The following is a 22,665-nucleotide window of genomic DNA, read 5'->3' on the forward strand; positions in this document are numbered from 1 at the left end:
CCAGGTAAAGCGAGGGTCATGCGATCTACTCAGCACTTTGGGATATGACTTTAAAACCAAAGAACAAGGTGCACATTTTGAGAAACCTGTACTCCTCGTTTATGTGGCTGCTTCTTTAACAGAGTAAGGGACATGTACTTACTGGACACAGTTTTGGTCAGCCCAGCGTCACGTTTTTTTCTGGAAACCTCACCCCACTTTTTATGTGGTTGTGGAAATTCCCCCACCCCCTGCCACTACAACGCTCTTCTTTGGCTCTAGTGGATTGGACCAGGGCAGGCCCCTCCCAAGAGCCAGTGACCAAGCGTGGTGGGGACATCGAGGCAGACCTATTTCTGAGAGACACAGAAATTTGTTGGGCAACTTTATTGCCCAACTTTAGCTCAAAAACTCTGTGATGACTTTACTGAACTTTCCTTAGACCATAGACCCACCTAAAATGTTTCCAACCAATCTGCTCTCCCTCTCTTCTTCCCTTGGGCTCAGGTTTGCCTTGCAATCTGATGGCTTTGCCTATCCTCCCCTATTTCGGTTCACACATTAATTCCCCCTAATAAAACTCCTGTTCATTTAACACCTTCTCATCTTCTGTTCCTTGGAGGACCTCGTCTTACGCATCTGGTTTGAATCCTAGCTCTCCCCCACAGTAGTTGTGTGACCTTTGATAATCACTACATTGTGCTGTCCTCAATTTCCTCTTCTGTAAAATGAAAGGGTGGGGTAAGAGCACCTACCTCAGAGTGGTGTTGTAACTGGATGTAATAACCCTCAGTCATTTACCCGGCGTGGGGTAAAAGTTGGGTACAGGAGGGTCTACTGTTTAGAAAAAACTTGAACCTAATTGTTAGCACCATCAGTCTGTTCTGGCTTGTGTGCTGTAAGAGCCCTCTCTGCGTCTACGTTTGTTCAAGCATTGATGTTCTGTAGGGTAAATTCTGCATGTTTGTCTCTCCACTAAAACATCAGTTCCTTGAGAGCAGGTAGAATATTTCCTTCACTTCTATATCCTCCCCAGACCCAAGCAAAGTGCTTGAGCAAAGTGGCAAACCAGGAAATGCTCATTAAATGGACGCAAATTTCCTGCAGGAATGATGGAATGGAGTCAGGTCAACAGCAAATGTTGCATGGCTGCTTACTTTTCCTCCTGTGGTATTCTCTACAAGGACAAATAGCATGGAACCCCCTTGCATCTCATACAAGTGACAGGTTGTATATGGTAAATATCAACTAAGAAATGCAGGAGAGAGTGCAGTGCTTGATTAACACACTGTGGTCTGTCTATCTCGGGTTTGTATTCTGCTCGACCACTTGTTAGCCCAAGACGTTGGTGAGACACTTAGCCATACTCAGCCTGAGATTTCCTATCTATACAATAGTGATAATTGTGGTACTCACTCTGCAAGCTTCATGTGAAGATTAAATGAGGCGATTCCCTATAATCCTTGCCACAGGGCAAGTACCTAATCAATATCAGCTATTATGATCTTTTAAATTTACTTTTTAATTGTTACTACTGTCAAAGCAGTTTCCATGCTAGAGTGCTGCCCTTTCTCCTGCTGAATGTGGGGAAACAGTAGCTACCTCCTTAGTTTCCAGAGCTCCCTTGAGTGCTGGGAGAGTGGACTTACAGCTCTGTTTTCTAGTGACTGGGGCATTCCTAGGAATCCTCAGGAGTCAAAGGACTTTATTCCAAGATTATCTTGACTTAGCAACTTTCTTACTCTTTAAAGACTACCACCTGACTCTATTTCAAATATTTCTGCCTGTGATTTAAAAAATCTCTATCAAAATGTTTTAAAAGCCTGGGGAACAAAGAAAACAAAATGCCAAGGGTAGTTTCCCTTGCTGACAAGCGGTGTTTATGTTGCCTTTAATAGTCATGAAGGATGTTGTAAAATGCTTCAGGATCAGGGCTCCCCAGACTGTTGATTTCATGGGCAGCTTGTTTAGTTAGCTGTTTGTTTGTGTTACATTTTTAAATTTAAAAAATGTTTAAGCTTAGTATCTTTCGCAGAGGGAGTTGATTTTGGAATTGTTGAAAGGTTCAAATGTGGTATTTTAAAAAGTGAAACACCAGATTCTAGCGATTCTGCTGATATATGTTAAAGATTCAGCACATTTGTACCTAAAAACTGGATTTGGTTATTCTTTTTCTCTTAAGCCTCCGAAATGTCGTTGTTTCATCTGACATACAATTTAGGCTAGAGTTACTTAAACTGGTGTATGCAGTAACTCCTATTACAGTGTCCTTGGGAGATGTGAGGCCTAGGGTTTTTACTTTTTGGTGTCATTTCAAAGCAATAGTGATGAGTTCACAGGGTTAGGAGGAAAGGGTGTTGCCCTCTTTCACTCATTCCTTGTGTGTGTGACAAATCTGGGCAGAACATTCGAATGCTGTGTTCTGAATTTTCCTCCTCACTGACTTGAGAGAAATTCTGGAAGTTTGGAAGCCTCTCTTGAACTTTTAGGATGAACAAAATAACACTGTGACAAGTTAAATTGATTTGCATCTGTTTGAGGTTGACGGCAGCCTTCAGCATATAAAAGTAAACATGCAGAGTGCCAGCCAGTGCTATTCCAAGGCAGAGAATACCTCAATAACATTTTATGCATGCATACAGTTTTAAAAAAATCAGAATTGTGGCATTGTGCCAAAAGCACCTCTACCTTCATTATTATTTATAGAGAGACAAATCAGAGCATTCAGTAGTGACCTAGGTAAAACAATACTGACAAAGTAACAGTAATTATACTATGCATTTATTGATTCATTCATATTTTTTATTCCTTCTAGTCTTCCAGTGCCTCATGAGCTAGTCAAGCATGGCACATACTTACACCACGATATAAACATTGCATACCCTCAACTCTACAATTGTCAGCTGATTGAGAACCTTACTCAACCCTCAACTTGCCATGGTCTTGCCCCTAATCCTTTGGAACTTTTGTCTTGCTATAATTGTGAACTAAAGCTGTGAAAATAGCACATCATATTTTCACAGATGGCAGGGCTAGTTGGTCTTCAATTACTTAACCTCTTGGTGCTGGCAAGACAGAAAACCCCAAGTGAATGTTTATACATTGTACAGAGAATTTTGTAGAAACTTTTGCCATGGATCCCAGCTTGGAAGCTTGGACCGTTTGGCTGGTTTCGGTTTGATGTAAAATTTCTTGGTCTTTCGCTAGTAACTTTGGAGTTATTTTATGAGACAAGAGTTGCCATCACACTCAGCTTTTCATAGATCTTGCTCTTAACATTTTATCTTCATATGGACATTTTGACCATGTCAGTTAGAGAAGCCCAGGAGGACAAGGTAATCCATTGCCATCTTTTTTCCAGAGTGATCACAACAGATGCCTACTCAAATAAATGAATGTTCCTTTATCTGACCTGATGGGCATGAAGGCATATGACAGACTGAATAGAGGAAGTTAGAGACTAATGGTTCAGACATGGGAAAGTGGTGTTTAATGGGTTTTGTCAATAACCCCAGTCCCTAATAGAAGAAGGGGCAGGGGATGATAGAAGGAAGATTGGCTGGATGCATTGACCTTCGGTTGTAATGGGTCAATAATTAGACCTAGAAGTTTCTCAAGTTGCAGATTGGTTCTATGGGAAAGTTACTGCGATCTATAGATAGGGATCTACAGAATCCTTCTGTGTATATTAGATGGAAAGTGGTCGAAGTCCCTGTATCCTTGAAAGATACCATAAAAAGAAAACCAACTCCTTTCCACCCCCCCAATAATGCCCCTTTATTTCCTGAATAATTTTTAATTTAGGATGAGAAACAGGCTTTTGAGAAGACAAAGGAATCCTGCAGTTTTTACTGAATGATGATTAGTTTTTACATAGGAATTTACCTTCACTGAAAGAAAAGCCAGGAAACTGTTCTCACTTATAGTTTTGGAAAGTATTTCCCCCCGAGCTCCCTAATGGGTGCAACAATGCTAGAACACAAAGGTGCACACAGACACACACACGTGCGGGCACAGACACACACACACACACGAAGAGGAGAATAGTCCCCTTCCCCTCAAAACTGTTTGCTATAGTTTATTACAGATTCTAAATTGCTGCCAAGGACATTTAGAATGAAAATCAGTTTGATGCACCTTTAGCATTCTTATTTCTAACCATCATACTACCACTTTTTAAAAAGTTAGCTTCTTGGCCCTGGTTCTTAAAACTATAACCATACTAATTAATAAAATAAAGATGGGAATTTCCAAAATGTTTTCTAGCTCCTGTTACTTATCTAACAATAGTCAATGAGAGTTATAATTGAGTTCCTGGTATGGTAAGAACTTTTTTAGGGGCTCTCTGGAAAAATCAGACATGGACTCATAAACCTCTTGTCCCTTGTCTCTCATCATTTCCCTGCTGTTCTCAATCTCCATTTCTCTCTTCTGGAATTTAAACATAAGTTTATATTTTTAAATAATCTCTTTTGGTCACTGGATGAAAATGGGATGGCACTAAAGGCATTAAGGAGTCCCATTAAAGAAGGACCCTCAAATATGTGGGCATCAGGGAAAAGTTCTGATTCTAGTTAGGCCTTTGGGGATGATGGAAAAGCTGATTTTCACCTCGCAGGTCTGGAAGTTTAGTGGACCTGGAGAATTTTTGCTAACCTCAGCTACTCCCTCTTTAAAAATTGACCTGTCTTGCTTAGGCCAAAGGAATCAGTAACTGGGCTTTAAATACTAAGGTGAGCATACAAACTGGGTATTTCAAATCTCATAAAAAGGGATTTGGATTCTGCTTCATCTAAAACTATTAATCTTTTCATTGCTCCTGAAGGCTTCCCCTTTAACTAGAGACTATCAATGTTGCCCTTGGATTAAAAGTCAACTCTGTGTTATCTAGTGAATATTGCAAAAAAGCCCTACTCTTTTCCTATGGGCAAGTAAAAAGAATAGACCTCATCTTCCCCAGTGGATGTTAATGGACTTGAGACATTGCAGAATTTATTACCTAAGAAAACAATGTTTCTCTTTAGTGGGAGGGAGGTCTTCAAGGGATGGAGGTGAGAGAAGGGGAATTGCTCTTTGGGAGCTCATTTATTTGCCTCCTTTTCCACCCTTACATTCAAACAGTGCACACATTAGAAGCTGTGTGAGGTTTTGTTTGTTTTCAAGAGATGTTTGAAGAAAGATAAAATGCTTGTGAAAGGCACTGGATTGGCAGCCCTAGAAACGAAAGTGCCCCGGAAGCTGTGTGAGCCTGGAAATATCCTGCATTTCTATTTATTTTGGCAATTTTACTTAAAACTACCAAGAACTGGAGTTCATTCTACAATTAAATTTTCCCAAGGCACCATGAAATGAAAACACATATTACATTTAATTTTAACTAGTTGAGAAAAATGATGGTTTTCCGAAAGTTCATTATATGACCCGGAAACAGAAGCAATGGCTCTCACTTGGGACAGCCAAGCTACCCATTTAAGTTGGAATTATTCATAGAACCAGGGGTTCTCTGGGTTGGAATGTTTCTTAGGTCATTGAGTTCTCTTATTCTCCTACCACATGCTTGAAACTCTACTACCACATCATGGAAAAGGGTTGGCAAGCTTGGGCTTGAAGGTTTTGGTGACACAAGACTGGCTTCTACTTCAGGAGACCAACTTCTTTTTCACATAGCTCCAATTTTCAGAGGTAAGAAATAATGTTAACTAAAACTTTAATAATGCTTACTATGGGCTAGATGCCTTTTAAGCACTATAATATGTTTTTGAATATACACCTCCCACTCCTTGCACAGACACACACATGCACACTCTACACTCACACACATACACACACACACAATCTCAATAAACCCTCACAACTATATAAGGTAAATTCAGTTGTTACCCCTATTTAACAGATAAGGAAACTGAGGCACACATAAGTTACATGATTTGCCCAAAGCTACAACGCAAGTAAGAGCCAAGATTTGAACCCAGGTAATCTGAATCTACATTTTGTACTCTTAATGACTATATTTTATTATTTTTTTTGAGACAGAGTCTTACTCTGTCACCCAAGCTGGCATGCAGTGGCAGGATCTTGGCTCACTGCAACCTCTGCCTCCCAGGTTCAAGCAATTCTCATGCCTCAGCCTCCTGAGTAGCTAGGATTACAGGCGCGTGCCACCACACCCAGTTAATTTTTTTGTATTTTTAGTAGAGATGGAGTTTTGCTATGTTGCCCAGGCTAATCTTGAACTCCTGAGCTCAGGCAATCTGCCTGCCTTGGCCTCCCAAAGTGCTAGGATTACAGACATGAGCCACTGTACCAAGCCTTAAAGACTATATTTTAGCATCTCCAATGCTTATAACTCTTGTTCATGCCTAGTACAGAGGTTTGCACATTGTAGTTGCTCAATAAAAAAATATTTTTCACCAATTTTATTTCAGGATGATTATTCCATATACATTCCAATTAGTTGTACACACAATTATCAATTTGCCCTAGGAAACAGTTGAAGTTGAAACACTGGAATTTTAAATGATTATTAATATTCTGCCTACTTCAAAGAAACATTAAGAGGAGTAACAGGTATATAACATTCACTATGAAATTCTTAGCCAGTTGCCACCTGTAGCAGTAGGTCCTTAAACAATTTCAATTTGGCCAGAGAAGGAAATTTCAAACATGCAAGACTTGTATAAACATAGCTCCTATGCCTTTCCTTTTTTACTCTGTACTTGCCTCACTGTCTTATGCAGGAGAATAAGGAATCATTTCATCTCAGCAGTGCCACTTGTTTTCATGGTATGTCTTTCTACCACTATTCATCAGCCTATGTCACTCATTTGTCCCACCCATCCACCCATCAGTCCATCCATCCATCCATCCAGCCAGCCAACATTACATGCCATGTATCACTAGACGCTTGGGTATTGACACTAGAAAGAAGGTAATGGAAAGATAATAATAGATTCTTTCTGTTTTCTTTGTTCATATTATTCAGTAATCACATGTAGGCATTCAAGATAATTGCTTTAGAGTTGATAAAACTCACTCCGAAAAGAACTGTCTTGTAGCACGTAGTTTGCTAGTTAAGCATTCTTTAACTAGAAAGTCTTTTCATTCTTCCTTCCCTCCTTTCCTTCCTTCCTTCCTTCCTTCCTTCCTTCCTTCCTTCTGTCCCTCCCACCCTCCCTCCCTCCTTCCTTCCTTCCCACCTTCCCTCCCTCCTTCCTTCCTTCCTTTTCCTCTCTCTCTTTGCCTTTGCTTTAGTTCTTCTTGAATGAAGTTTATGATTGGGTATAATTATAGTTTGTTCAAACCTTTCCACAGGACATGAATTCTTAGTTATTCAATGGAACTGTGGTCCCTTGAAGAGCCATCTGTGTTTATATGCTACTCTAAGGTGATGGTTGTAGTAGGAATTGGCCTCTGCCTGCAGCTGGTCCCAAAGCATGGATGTCTTAGCTGGAGAACTTAACATCTCCTAAATAAGGTGACTGGCCACTTGGGCTAAGGCACCAGCCTGGCTTCTCTCTGCTCTGATAAGCCAGGATCTACTTTGCAACCACAGCAGCAGTGGTTTGGCTCCCATGAGGGGCTTCGGCATGCTTTCAGTTCAACCTTTTCCTCCTGGATTAAGCCTTGAGCATGTCCATCATATTTAAGTAATCCTGGATTTTAGTGAACCACTAGAAAGGGTGATCCTGGAATAAAAAGCATGGCAGGGGCATGGAGGACCAGGCAGAAAGGAGGTTCCTTTATACCATGACATCTTCAAAATAGACTACCTGGATGAAATGCTTCACTTCTGGGTTAGTCATATTCTTACCCCAAAGTGTCATCATTTGTTTGCTTGAGAACTTCTGTCTTATACCCTTTCTCAGCTCTTCTAATTCGCAACTTGGAGGATGGCGAGACTTTTTGCTTTATTATCTATGAAGACCCCAATCCTACCGATTAAACCAAGGGATCTGAAGGAGAAGATCTCTAAAATCTGAATTCTGTGATTCTATTTAACTTGTCTTCACTCTCAGGGAAATCCAGCACTCTTGCTCTCATTCACTCCTTTTCTTCTGGTGGAAAAATATTAAATTAGTAATGATTTTACACAGCATTTCTGCCCTCTCTTTTCCTTCTGGAATTCTTTCTTAGTTGACCCACTTTGATTATGTGCTGTTGTCTGCTGGCCAGAAGAAGAGCAGCTTAGAACCCAAGCACATCGTTACCCACTTCAGGATCTCAGTGTCCTAGTCTTCAAGATAAGGTGATTGAACCAAATGATTTCTGAGGCCTCTTCCAGATCTAACATAGTATGTTCCCGGGGTTCTCATGGAGCAGAGACTCAGGATTTCAGATATAAAAATAGATCTGTGGTGGGGTGGTGGAGGGGAGTGTTTTCTAGGAGCTGTAATCAAAATGCAGTGGTTATCGTCAGACATCAGAAGTCTTCTGTCACTGGCCGAATTGTGTCCAAATTCATGTGTTGAAGTCCTAACTCCCAGTACGTCAAAATATGACTGTATTTGGAGACAGAATCTTTACAGAGATAATTAAGTTAAAATGAGGTCAGTGGGGTGGGCCCAAATCCAATCTGGCTGGTGTCCTTTCACACAGAGGACATTTAGACACAGAGATATGTATGGAGGGAAGATGAAGTAAAGACATAGGGGGAGAAGAAGGAGGCCACCTACAAACCAAGGGGAGGAGCCCATGACAGAGCCTTCTCTAAGGCTCTTGCAAGTGCTGAGACTTTGATTTTCAACTTTCAACTCCCAGAACAATGAAAAAATCCATTTCTGTGGTTTAAACTACCCAGCCTATGATACTTTGTTATGGCAGCCCTAGCAAACTTATACATCTTTTATATCTGATTCCAAAGTGCAAAAAAGATGAAGAAAAGTGCAGTGACCTCTTCTCAAAAGTTACCTCACAGGGTTTTAGGCAATACCAGATGCCCTTTGGCCTAAACCCTGGACTTGACTAAGAAATACAGCCTCCAATGACGCTGCGGGAAAAGGGAATCTGGGAACTTCTATGACACAATTCAGTCTTGCTGAGCATTTGGGGCTAATATTTAACTCTGAACATATATTGACATAGGCAATTCTTCCATAACAGATTCATACAAAATTTAAAAATGCATATAGAAGCCTTAATTTTTATTTGAATTCTTTTATTTAATTGTGTTTTAGAGGCAGAGAATAGTGTGTCTTTTTTGCCTCTTTTATAATCTTTATTCTTTTTTTCATTTTTGCCACTGTCTTTCTTTAGGCTTTCTAGGGCATTACATTTTTGTTTTCCATTTTCGCCATGTTTCTTAGCGACATTCTCTAAAAGGTTACTTCTATTTCCATCACATCATCATCTAGCTTCAGCAGGCCTACTTTTCTTCATTTCCTCTATTGCATTTTCTGCTTTTCATTCTTGCTGTCTGCTCCTCTCTCATCATCCTTGCCTCTGTCTGCTTAGTCCTCCTGTCCTCCATTTTCCTTTTTTGCCTCTGCATTCAGCATTTCTACTTCCAATCTCCCTCCTCTGCTCTTTCTTCTTTCCTCTGATCTGCAGACTTGCTTCTGTCCCCTCCTTCTGTTCCCCTCCTGGATGTGTCTTTGGCCCACCTTTCCTTCTCCTCTGAGACTTCGTGTTCTTGTTGGTAGATGGGGGCTGATACTGTAAACATCACAAAAATAATTGCATTGAGAACAAGTGGTTCCCATGGTGTCCCTGAAGACAGAGCCTTTGAATCAGTTCAGAATGCCCAGGCTCCATATGATGCAGGCGACAGCACTCGTGCTGGAGAGGGGTCTAGACCTCAGTCACAAGACCCACCATTCCAGAACTTTGGGACGCATCTCTTGACACCTACCCCCTCCCCATTTAGAAACCAAGAGGTGCTGGGTCACCTGGGAAGAGAAAGAATGAATCTGCCTTTGCCCCAGCAAGCACACTTTCCTGCCACATTCACCTAAAAGTCTTTTCTGAGATCCTTGCTTCCTGCCTGGCCAGTGGCTACTGTGTTCTGTGTGTGTTGGGTCTTGCCCAGTCCCCTTCCATCCTTCAGAGGGACTCCCTGGGGTCACATCTCCAATAAGCCACCATGGTCCTCTTCCAGCCTCAGCTGAGGTTTAAGACCAGGAAGCAGCGAAGGTGTCATTGTGAACTTCTTGATCTGTCATCTTGTGCTTTTGCACAGTATTATTAGTTCTAGCTCCAAAGATTAAAACCACATGTTGGCATTTCTTTTTTCAGCAGAGTCCCCAAAAGACTGAAATGAGAGCTATTTCTTTCCTTACTCAACTTTCTTGCCTTCTCTTTTTCCTCCTTTACCTTCTCTTTAGTTCGTATTCTTTCTACTTAATGGCTAAAATTTTAATCTCTTATATTCATTTGTTCATTCATTCACTCATTCAAGAAAAATCGATCAAGTAATTAAATGTGCATTGGATGTTTTATGTACTTCTGATGGCATAGATGGTACCTCTGAGGTTTGTTTACAGTCTAGCTCTTAGGAAATGATGCCTGCAGATTTTGATCATTACAAACTTCTAGGCATTCTTATAGCCAAACAGAAATTTCTATTTTTAATGTTTCTTGTTTAATTATGTTTGCTACTAAATATGAATTTTGAATAGTTCCCATTAGCCTTTTATTATCTTTGCAAGATTACAGAATCTCAGAACTTGAAAGGTTACAAGCTTTGTTATTAAGTACAATTATGACCGACATTAACGATGGTCCAACAATTACTTCGTGCAGGCATGTGTAAAGCATCTCAAAATATATGCACGAGCTACTTAATTTTGACAACCAACTGATGTGGTAGATATTATTGTTATCCCAATGTTACTGATGAAACTGAGGCTTGGATATGTTACATTATTTGGCAAAAGCTCTCAGCTGGTGTATGGGAAAGCCAGGACTTCACTTTTGTCTGATACCAAAGCCCATGTTTGTTTAGCCACTGTTTTGTTACATCTTCCAATCATCACATCGTCCATAGCAGTGGAAGGGGAAATTTGCAATGCAGAGTGACCAAAGCGATGAGGACATGAAGACGTAATCCATCCCTTTGGTGCAAATGAGCTTTTTTGACTTGTAAGCCAGGAGACTATGGGGCAGGGTTTCTGCTTGGCCCACCCACATGCACAAGAGAGACCACTTGAGGATGGGTGGATCCCACCCAGGTGGGCTTACCTTCTGGGTCTTGGGCATGTCGGTATGGCGCTGGGCACGGACAGAGCGGGCTGACTTGGCAGGCTTGAGGGGTGCGCAATACATCTCCAGCCTTCTCAGATCACAGCTCCGGAAGCAGCACTCATCCACGATGCCTGTCTGAGGTGCCCTCCGACTGCTGGAGCCATACCCTGTGGGCTTGTCTGTACAAATCAAACAGAGTGGCCTTATGTTAGGGTGGAATCTGTTTTCTTCAGTCTTCCACCCAGCTCCTGCCTCTCCTCACATCTAGTTAACCTACGTACTCTGCAAAGTCTCAACCTCTTCTTGAAACTTCCCCAATGATTCCTGACCCCGCGGATCTTTCTGAATGCCAGTATGTCTCTTGGAGTCTGTACCACATTCATTAGCACTAACTCATTCACCACGCTATTTGTGGTAATTCTCCCCAAGTTTTGCAACCTGTAGGCAAGGATCTTGTCTATGCCCAATCCTACTCTTTTCTTATATATTGGCTCAGAGGATGATAGAAATATTAAAAGAAGACCGTGCATTGTTTTCTTAATCTTGTTGGCAACTCTGCATTGTTTTTATAAGCAGGACAGCTCACATGTTTGCCTTTTTGTTTAACTGCTTTGACTACATAGTCAGGTTGAACATCAAGGAGGTTTTAAGTTTGGAAAGGGCTCCTCATTTTACTAATGTGAAAACTGAGACACACAGGTGGCAAAGACTTGCTCAAGGTCATTCATGCAGTAAATCGTGGAGTCAAGATGCAAACTCAGATCTACTTGCTGCAAAGCCCAAGTGCCTCATTGAGGAGCCCAAGAGAACTCTTATATGACTCTGGAAAAGTCACTAAGCTCTCTGGGCCTCAGTTCGCCCATTTATATAATGGAGTTAGTAATATCTCCCTTGTAAGAATTATTTGAAGATTAAATGAAATCAAGTATGAATAATGCACAGCACAGCACCTGACATATAGTGTAGGTCCTAAATAAATCATAGCCAGCTTTCTATGAGCACCGTTTCCAGGGTCCTATGTGGTTTGTGGAGAAGCATTGTCACTATTGACCATATACAGAAGTCTTGGGACTTGAAACTAATTACAATACCAATCTAGTAGGGCTCCTGCTCTTATCACCCCAAGAGACCAGAACAATGAATTCTATTTCTTATCGAGTAACCACCAAACTGAAACAGTGAACAAAATGTCCATCTTTCATGTGATTCTGTTCTAGCTCAGGCAAGGGCAGAGGAAAAGAAACTTGCTTTTTCTTCTCTTCCCTTATCTCTGCTGGTCTTCTCCATGGATGCTCAGGCTTTATGGAAGACATTTTATAAATCACAGGCACAGAAGAATCCAATTAATTAATCTGACATGTATTCAATCTTAATTCCTGACAGAAGAAAACATTATGTTTTAAATCACAAGTCTATGTTTTTGTAATAATGACACCATTACTTGAGGATAGGGTTTTGAAAGTCAGAATCCTCATGTATTTTGCACTCCCTCATTGGGGGAGATCAGGCCCATGGTAATGGCCTGCTACCAAACCAGTTTGGCTGCCTCCCTGCTGGAAGGGCCAGCATTCATGGCATCCACTAAGAACCCAAATGCTTTCCTGATGCTTGGCACAGGACCCTGGTGGCTGCTTCCTCCCGTAAGGCAGGTTGATTGTCATTCTTAGGGCAGCTGGAGGTAGTAACTCAGTGAGGGTTCATTTGTGGTCTTTCTGGGCGGGGTCTGCTGTGCAGCTCTCGGAGCAGACCCTGTGGGGTCTCGATGGCTGTGGCATTTGGGAGGGATTGGGCCCTGGCAAGCCGCGCCTCAGTGGGTCCCCTGAGCAATGTAAACAATGTTTTTTTTGTTTTTTTGTTTTTAAAATCTTTTCCTGGAACTATAAATTAGAGGAAAGACACAAATGGGCTTACATGGTCCTTTGTAATCCGCAAAGGACTTCTACATACTTTTTGCTGAGTGGCTAGCCAGTAAAGCACAGCTGATACCCTTTGGCTTCTCTCTTGAGGGTGGGGAGGAAGGAAAAGGTGACTTGGCCTATTTTGTGATCATTGTATCTTTTGTCCATTACAGGTAATGATTGCCCTTTGTTGAAACTATAAATTTCTTAATGGGATGTAATTGGGATTCGTTTGTTGATTATGAAATAGTAACTTGGTATTTGGCGGTGGGCTGGTAGGAGGAGCTCCAGAAACTTTCAAGGTTAGCCAACTCAGAAACAACTGATTTCAAAATTCATGGTTAGCCTTTGAAGACAGACAAGGGCAGGCTTTGGGATTCCAGGACCTATTTAGTATTTCCCTTTCAAACTCCTCTAACTTTCAAGCTCCTCCGAGGTCCCACATGTGTTGGAGCTCCTTGTCTGCTATAAGAGGAAGACACTAACCTTCATCTTGGGATGGCAGAGATCATTTCTATGATTGTATATTCGCTTCTTGGTGACTATAAACAACCATGAAACTCACCACATGTCTATTTCCTCTTGTAAAATAGAAAGTCATCATCATCACAGAAAAACAAAAACAAAAACAAAAACAAACCAGGAAATACCAGGTATCTGGTTTATCACCTTGCTTAAATGAGCTCAGAGTTTGACATGACTCAGTCAAACTCTGAGCTCATCTAACTCTGAGCTCATGCTTTTTAGTCTGTAGATCGATGGGTTTAGGTACAGAGAATTTTAGGACTTTTCTGCAGTGTTCCATAGAGAAAGTTGATCTTTTGTTCTACGTTTGTTTTTTTAAAAAATATTGTTGAAATAGTGGTATACAGACTTAGATTTTGCCATAAATATAATTACCAATTATCTCTAGTGGCCACAATCCTAGAGAGATGTTTTTCTTTGTCTCCTCATAATGTCTACAATGGACTTATTGTACGTCATTGGGAATATATGAATATAACAAGTGTTTACCTATTGCCTTTTGAAGTTTAATTCATCCTTTGAAGTGCCCTGTAAGCTTGATTTCTTCTGGCTCTACATCAAAATATTTAACAAACAAAAATCTCATTTCTCACCAATTGAAAGATCACAGTTGAAGGTCAAAGTTTTGTTCCATATCTTCAAATGCTACATATTGTTTCTTTTCCCAGAACCACAATAAAGATATTTGCTGCTATGGTCTACAACTAGAAGCCTGATACAATGTAATTTATTAGAAAGGTAATAAAACAATTTGCTTCAGTATTTGACATTTTCCTATTTGAGATAAATAGTTATTTTTAATGACTTCTAAATTATAACTATTGTCATTTTGACAAATTTTTAAATGAGATAGAACTAATTGTTCTATCTTTGCCTTGAGAAACTCTTCATTAGGTGCTGTATAATTCTGTTCCAGTGGGCAGAATCAGAGCTGGTAGGTGAATGAAAAACAAATATTGGCTTAATATAAGAAAAGCATTCCTAACAATTTGAATTTACAAGTGTTAGATGTGGGACAGATTTCAGTGAAAAGTAATGAACTCCCCATTGCAGGGAACAGTTCAGTAAAGGCTGTAATAAACGTCTGTCAGAGATCCTAGCAGAAGATTCCTATGTTGAACACAGTGGATGACTGCTATGGTCTTTTCTATTCCAGACATTCCATAACAAGTGAAGAGATGAAGGAGAAAACTGGCTTGGGCCCAATATTCAGTATGGTTGGAAACCACTTCAAGAAAGAGGTTCAAATATATTCTAATGTAGAAGGTGAAAAGTTGTTTTCTATCTATTTGAAGTTCCCCAAGATGCTCTAAACACTTTTTAATTGTCCTTACTCGATGCTACAAAAAAAAAAAAAAAAAAAAAAAAAAAAAAAAAGACAGGTGCGTATAGTCCCTTCTACACAGCAAGGTGTGGTCCAAGAGTTCTGTTGTACCGGCGTGATGAAGTGTTCATGCACTTACTCAACTGTTAGAATGAATAGGCATGTACAACGTGCCACATAATTTTTCTTGCTGACAAAGTCTTGACATTGAAAATTTATATATTTATATATTTATTTTGTCAGTTTGCTTCAAAGGTTTCATAGCATGTGGACCAAAGATTGCTTACCAGACAAGTTGGCCACCACCTAACCTAGACTTTGACTCCTCCATGAGTAGACATAATGTTTAGTTACAATATACTGCTGTATCTTGAAAGTTGGCCAACAGACAGAATTCCAATGGTTAAACAGCTGGCTTCTATAATAACAGCACTTCCCTTTAAATAATGCATGGTCAGGGGAGTAATTCAATAATCTTCAGGGCAAACTTGCTAGTTACAAGGGTTTTGGGCAGAACTGTGGCATCATCAAAACCACACCAATTAGCTGAGTCTCACATTTTGTCATGGATGCAAGCAACTCGCTCCCCTCCATCTCTGAAGGGAAATGTGTAATGCTGAGATTTAACTGGGGTCATCACTTCTAGAACAAAGGACTCCGGTCGTTCATCACTGGTAAAAATGGTACTACCTCCTCTACTGATGCTGCCTAAGTTTGTGTTTCTTATAGATTTCTGGGAATGCAGTTGACACAATGTATTCAGCTTTAATTTCCTTTGAAAATTCCCATCTTGCTTGTTTTATTTTAACTATTTCAACTCTATCATTGGAAAGGGAAGACATTGATTTGAAGAGTCAGTATTTAAATAATAAAAAATGCAAACATTTTCGAGTTGGGATGCAACTAGTTCTTAAGATATACATTTGTTATTCTTTGATTTCTAAGGAATAAAACTATTCTTTAGAAATTTGCTAACAGGAAGAGTTTCCAAAGTTGATCACTTTTTTTTTTTTTTTTTGAAAGGAGGAAAAAAGAGGTAAGACAATTAACTTGGATTTTAAGGGCTATTTCTAGAAAATGCTAAATTATGTGTCTGATAAAAAACACAAATGAAATTATTAGCTAATAAGAAATGAATCTGCATTTCACTTAGATTAACTAAGGATTGATTACACAACCAAATATTACAGTTCAGATCTGAAGAATCTGGAAACTTAGGTTTTTCACACCAGTTATTTATTTCAGAACTCCAGACACATTGCCAATTTAGAATAACTTGGAACGGTTAGTTTTTTAGGGTGAGATTTTCTCCCTGGGCTGCCTTATTTAATATAAATTCACTTGGTTTGCATTATTTTGCGTGGGATACCAGTAAGGAAATTGTATAAGATATGAATAATCTTAAAGTAGTCTTCACTTTAGCATTTTAATTACTATTTTCATTTGTGGAAAAGGGAGAATCACCTCCCAATATTTCCTACATCTCTGATGGCTTTATAAGGAAAACTTGAGTCCTTTCATAAATTTCTAATATAAGGAAAATTGTGATTATATTATTACCAAGACCCCAATGTAATACATTGAATGGTTGATAATTCCAGAATTCATAGGATTTGCATTCACTTTAAAAGCTTTTGACAGTCAATATTTTGCCTTTAAATTTTTTTCTATTGAAATCGCAACTTGAATTAAAGTAGTTATTGAGTTATACATTGTCATGTGCTTAGTAAAGATATGGAAAGAAGCTTTTAATACTGTCAACTGGCCACATCTTTTTACATTTAGAATAACATGAGTATGTACACACATATACTCAAACACATATTAGGGAATTACTGTGGTATCAAAGCTGCTGTAAAACACTTTGAAATTAGGATTTTTTTAAAAAAAGATTTTCTAATATATCTATTGCCTGCCTTATACTTTGCTAGAAGACCCTGTACATTTCTGCTTTTCTGTGGAAGGATCTTTCCAAGTAAGACTGACCTTTGGCATCTGTAAAAGTGAACACTGAGAAAATGTTCTCTTTTCTATGAACTGCATGTCATAAACTTTTCTCGAAAACCTATCAAATTTAGGCATCGATTTCACTTTTGGCCTGTGTTAATTTTTAATTGCCAGTGTTTGCTGTCTCACTACCTCTCAATTGGACGAGGTCATCTTTTTCTAGGAATTATGGCTCTCTATGACCTGCCCCCACCCTCACTACTCAGCAACTTTTTCTCAGCTACTAAATCCCCATAACCCAAAAGACGAAAGTGTTCTGTTACCCAATGAAGTCAATGTCTTTGTTTCTCTGAGTCTAAAAGGAATGAAGCAGAGTTCTATGGGACTGCCCCTTTGTTGAGAGCCTCCTCTCTTTTGGAAACCCAAGTCAAGAGCAGGTGTGAAAAGAGTGCTATTCAGCTCACCTTGGTTTCCAAGGCCAGGAAGCTAAAGTACAAGTCCTGGGGGCAATAACAGCAAGAGATTCAAAGCAGAAACATTACTGTTTTAGGACTCTTTGGAGAAATGGGCAGACAGAGTGGGAAGCAACATGATGTATTACTTTAGCCTGATACAATGCCCTGGAGGATGAGCGTCTTGCCAGGACAGCACAATTTACTAGCTTAGGTCTGATTCCAGGGCTTGGAGGAGATAGATGTAGCCAACAAAATTATACTTTGGCAAGAGAAATGCTTTGCTGGACAGAAAAATGTTGTCCTAAGGGAATGGTTTGGTTTATCAACGTCTAAGGTGAAAGATAATCAAATGCCAAGAGGTCATTTTTATGTTTGAATTATTTCAGTGGGGCCTGCTATATAAGTTAGCTACCATTTTCTAGTTACATTGTTTGTATTATTTAGAACATATTACAGAATTTGAGTATGATCTGCCTCTGACATCTGTCATACCAATGACAGAAGCAATATGTGAAGTGGCTAAAAGCACAAGTTTTGGAACCAGACAGTCTGGATTCTACCACTTTTTTACTATTAAGCTTTGATTTGGCAAAGCACTCAGTCATCTAAGATTCGGGTACTCATATGTAAAATGGATATATAAGAGTACCTCCCAGGACCCGTGTGAAGATTAAGTAAGAATGTATGCAAAGTGTTTTGCACAGTGGCTGGTGTATGGTAAACTATATAAATGTTAACTATTATTATTATGGTGTTGAGTTGGTTAACATAGCTAGTTAGGCAGGTATCCTCTTTCTCCATTAATCTTAAAAATGCATCCTTTCCAAAGTTTGGCTGAAGCAGATGGCCTTTCTAGATATTGTTGTTCACTAAAGTAAATGAATAGCTGTTCTTTTGAAAGAATGTTCAAACTTTCTGTTGTATAGACTGGTCTGAATAGTTTTAATCTAGAATAGACACTATGAGAATGAATCTTTCAATCATGTCAAATAAGGCATATGGGCTTATCTTGACCCCTTGTTACCTTTGATTTGTCCCAAATAATCCACTGGTTAAAATCATTGACGTTTTGGTATTTATATCAATGCTTCTTATTTCAAAACAATGCTGCAAGGCCTGGGATGAATGTGGTGAAACACACGGTCAGAATGGTTTCCCAATCACTTTCATCCAGCATAGTATTTCTCTCATCTCTGTCTACTTCGTGCCTCATCTCATTCTGTTCTCTTCTTTTTCTATTTCCTTTCCTCTCCTGCTACTGACAGCCTTTGACATTCTTTTTATTCACTGATGTACTTTTGAGCAAGGCTTATGCCACTGTGGAGTTTATGGTAGGCTAGGTATTAGCATTTCATTTCCTCCCTGGAATGACTGAAAACCAGGGCTCCCTCTCCTGCCAGCCATGCTTTGGGAATAAACAGTTACCCGGTATACAATATCACCAGGCCCGCTTAATCACTACTCCATCTTGGACCCATGCCTGAATGAGATGAAAACAGACAGCCAGAGAAGGAATAAGAAGGGATGTTGAGGAATCGCATACATGGGCCTTAGCTATCTCATTTTTTTTTTTTTTTTTTTTTTAGAAAGACTGACAAAAACTGTAAGCTGAGACTGGCTCCAGCCTGGAGATTGTAGCTATGCCACCAGCATTATCTCCTGTACTTACACTCTTATTGTTATTTTACTCTTTCAGATGTGGGAAGAGAGGCCTTGTAACAAAACGTAAGGCATTTGTGAGTAGAGGGTAACGCCCTCTTTCTGGTGCCACAGAAAGATGAATCAGCCAAAGGGATATTAAAACACATTCTCTTTATTTTTAGTTTCTCTCTAAAGTCTTTTATTTCATTTTTTCTTTGCAACTTGGCACCTGCCCTCTGTTCTCAGGGGCCCTGATCCCCGTTAGTCTCCTCACTCAGGGATCTGTTTTTTGCTCAGGGCACTTCTGGACATTGTCCCAGGGGTGGGAGTGATATGGTCAGGATGGCAGGTGAAGGGGTGGTGGCTGCCAGGGAAGTCTGGCATGTCTGGAGGGAGAGTGTTGGGAGGTGGAGGCTCCTTAAAGAGAGGCATCCGGGCCTGCATCAGGGAGTAAACTGTTGGAAGACAGCCTCCACAGCAGCAGAAGCAGCCCTTGGCACTGTCGCAGAGAAGGGAGCAGCCAGAGTCAGCGACAGATTGAACACAGGAGAGAGGGAGGGAGGGAGGGCGAGTGGGAGGAGATGGTATGGTGTTACATGATATAAATAACTGCATGGTGCAGACTTGAGTGCCAGTTGGGTTGTGTGTGATGTCCCTTTCATGCTGGTGTATCAACAGTGTTGTTCTTGGATTGAGAGGTCCTGGGGAATGTTTCTATAGCACCTAGCACAGTGCCATATGCAGAGAGGGAATAAAAACAAGGCAATATGGTATATTGAAAACAACATTGGATTACAGCCCCAAATCCTCTGTGTGGATGCACAAGTCACCTAAATTCTCTGAGATTCAGTTTCTCATGTAAACAACCAAATGTACTAGATAATATCAAGCACCCCTTCTAAAAAGATGACCCTAAATATCCAGATGGTCATGCACTACCCAATTTGTAATCAATAATGTGTGTGTGTGTATATATATATAATATATATGGCATATTAATGTTTGTGTGTATATATATATGGCATATTAATGTTTCTCGATAATAATAGGGGAGTACAGTAGTGAAGAAAAGTTTGATGAGAAAACCAAGAGTTTCCTCTTCGTTCAATTTAATTTTGGATGTAAACAAGATTTATAAGCTGAATTTAAGGAAAGCAGATATTGGTGTTGAGTTTGATGAAGGAAAATGTCTAATTTGGAGTTAGGCTTGAGTAGGGGAAGGTGACAAGTCCATCTATGTGGATTGCAGAAGCCAGCTCAAGGTAGGGCACAAAGAGCCCTTAAGAGAGTCATTTGCTGGAGCTGTTGAAGCAGGTGATAGAATCAAACTATACTTTGAAAACCAGAGTCCTAAGGAAAGAGAGATGGCCCTCACTTCTGTGGGCATCCAGAAATGAGAATTAGTATGAGAAGAGTCTTTCTAACAATCCTTGGGCATGGCCTTTTACTTTTATTCTTCACAAAGCCGCATCTTCATAAGGTAAGCAAATGACTCTTTCTGCCCTAGGAGGACTGTTAATATTGTTGACCAGATTGCTTAATTTCCTAGTGTTCAACATAGACCAGTGTTTTATTTCACTAATTTCCTTGGTGTCTGTCAATGGTACATGAATTCTCTGTGTGATATTCACTTATTTTCAGGTGGACAGATGCATAGTTTCCTTGGAAAGGTCTAGCCATAACTACATGTTATCTTTGGTAATATGAATGGGCTTCCAGACAGGACATCATCTATGCCATTGGTATCCAACATCTGCCCAGAATATAAAATCAGAAGATAAAGATTAAACATAGTTTTTCAAATGCCATCCTCTTTTTTTTTGGTAAAATAAATTACTGCTAAGGTCAGTAAAATTTAAAAGTCTATACGAAGAGTGCTCAAGCATGTTGTGGTATTATTTTTTCAAAGTGCCAAGCAAGTATGCAGACTGAGGCTGAATGGTTCATTTAGGGTGTGATTATATTATTTCAGGAGATTTCAGATAAAATCTGGACTCATCAGACCATTATTTCTTTTCTTTCTGCAGGATTTTGCTTCTATTATTTCTCTCCCTTTTATTCTTAATATGTTATTGCTTAAACATGACTGTGAAACTTTAAGTGCCTTCCTTAAATTATTGTATTTTAGAATGCCATATATCTTAGGATATTGTAGCAAACTCAAGGCCAACTGAAGAAGTTCTTAGTAATATTCTGGCCTTCACTGAGCCTGTTTTTTAGCCATTACACTCCTCCCAGTCCCCTCCCCCCTGAAAACTATTTTTCTGAATTGAAGAAATGAACTATGCATAAGGAAAAAGAGAGAGGTGTGGTTAAGTTACAGTTTTTCTCCAAGCTAAATCATGTTCTCATCTTTATTTCATCTGGGACCAACATCATGCCCAGATTCCCAAACCTCCGTAAATGCTTTTTAACAAATATAATTATCCATCGAGAAAAATCTCTGATTTGTTTTACCGAATTCAGCAAAGAGAAATATTCTTAGCTTATGATATTGGCAGGAGAAATCATACTCTTTCTTATTTTTCTTTTTTCTTACATACTCAAACATGCTGTGAATGGCCACATCACTCTGCTTTGGGATCCACTCTGAGGCAATGGCCTTTTGGCCTTCTGGCCAACTGCTCACTTCTGTGAATTTCCTTTCTGAGAACTGGAGACTGTTGCCCCAGAAGTCATTTTCCAATTTATCACAGAATCTATCCATGGTTACAGAATTAGTTGGCCTCCTTGAGAATACGCAATGTGAGACCTAATGTGACACACAGCTGGGGAAGCTCCTTTGGTGCAGGGACACTGGGCCAGGATAACTGCTTGTGGGCCATTTTATTTCCCTGGACACTTGCCTTCTGTCTGCTGTCTTTGTCTCACATCTGGGTTTGAGAAAGCTGTGTGGAGGCATCAATTATGCCAATACTTAGGCATAAGTAACTCTGCCCCGCTCTAGCAGAAGTGAGGGCCTAAGTTCAGGATTTAAACATTCCTTTCTGATACATAGTCTTTCAACAGGGCAGACTCCATTCTCTCTTCTCAGCTTTCCTGTCAAGTACCTGCTACTTTGTAACCCCAATGGGAAGCCTCTTCCCCTTGGGGAAAAAGGAGAATATAAAAATCCACTGACCTCTTGCTGGGTATGGTCTTTTTAATCTCCACTATGTTAACTGAATGCCTATTTATATAAAAGCTACATTTAAAAACCTTTAGGCTGATAAATGAAATGACCCTCAAGGTGTTGTAGCAGCTTCCATATGATAAGGATAGGAGGAAAGAAGTGAAGCTTTTGACTCTGAGCAGTAGGAATTCTGATAAGAGAATGTAGACAGAGTTACACACATCCTTATAACTGAACTGTACGTTCAAGTCATTGAAGATGACTTAAGAAAAATAATTTTAGTAAAAAGCGGACTGCTGGTTCAGGAATATTTTAATCTGCTTCTAAAGACTTGCTAATTTATTTTTCTTCTCGAACAACTTGTTCATCTTCTCCTCATCTCTCTTCCTTGCTCTGGTTCAGGAAGACACTCTGGTAAAAGTCACTTATGAAGTCCTAGCCTCCTCATGTCTTCTCATCAAGCCAGTGCTCCCACGGTCCACTGAGATCTGCCTTTGGCAGTCATTTCCCTCAGTTGGATTCCAAGCCATCATAAATTCTTCGCATTTTTCAGAACATCTGTGCCTTCTTTTGCCACATCTTTTTTCTTGGTACTCAACAGGTCAC

The 22,665-nt window shown here is 39.8% G+C and overlaps 1 protein-coding gene across 5 annotated transcripts in view; it reads right to left on the minus strand.

Moving 5' to 3' along the window:
- IGF1 (insulin like growth factor 1) overlaps positions 1 to 22,665 on the minus strand; it is an 82,817-nt gene that overhangs the window by 12,551 nt on the left and 47,601 nt on the right. For 2 of the 5 annotated variants that reach the window (XM_077952489.1, XM_077952490.1), the window contains exons 3-4: positions 11,155 to 11,336; positions 9,117 to 9,630 (exon numbers count right to left, since the gene is read on the minus strand). In XM_077952489.1, coding sequence (XP_077808615.1) covers positions 9,406 to 9,630; positions 11,155 to 11,336 — 407 coding nt within the window. In that variant the 3' untranslated portion in view covers positions 9,117 to 9,405. 5 annotated transcript variants of the gene reach the window in all.

Source organism: Macaca mulatta, chromosome 11, assembly GCF_049350105.2.
Source record: "Macaca mulatta isolate MMU2019108-1 chromosome 11, T2T-MMU8v2.0, whole genome shotgun sequence".
NCBI classification, from domain to species: Eukaryota; Metazoa; Chordata; class Mammalia; order Primates; family Cercopithecidae; genus Macaca; species Macaca mulatta.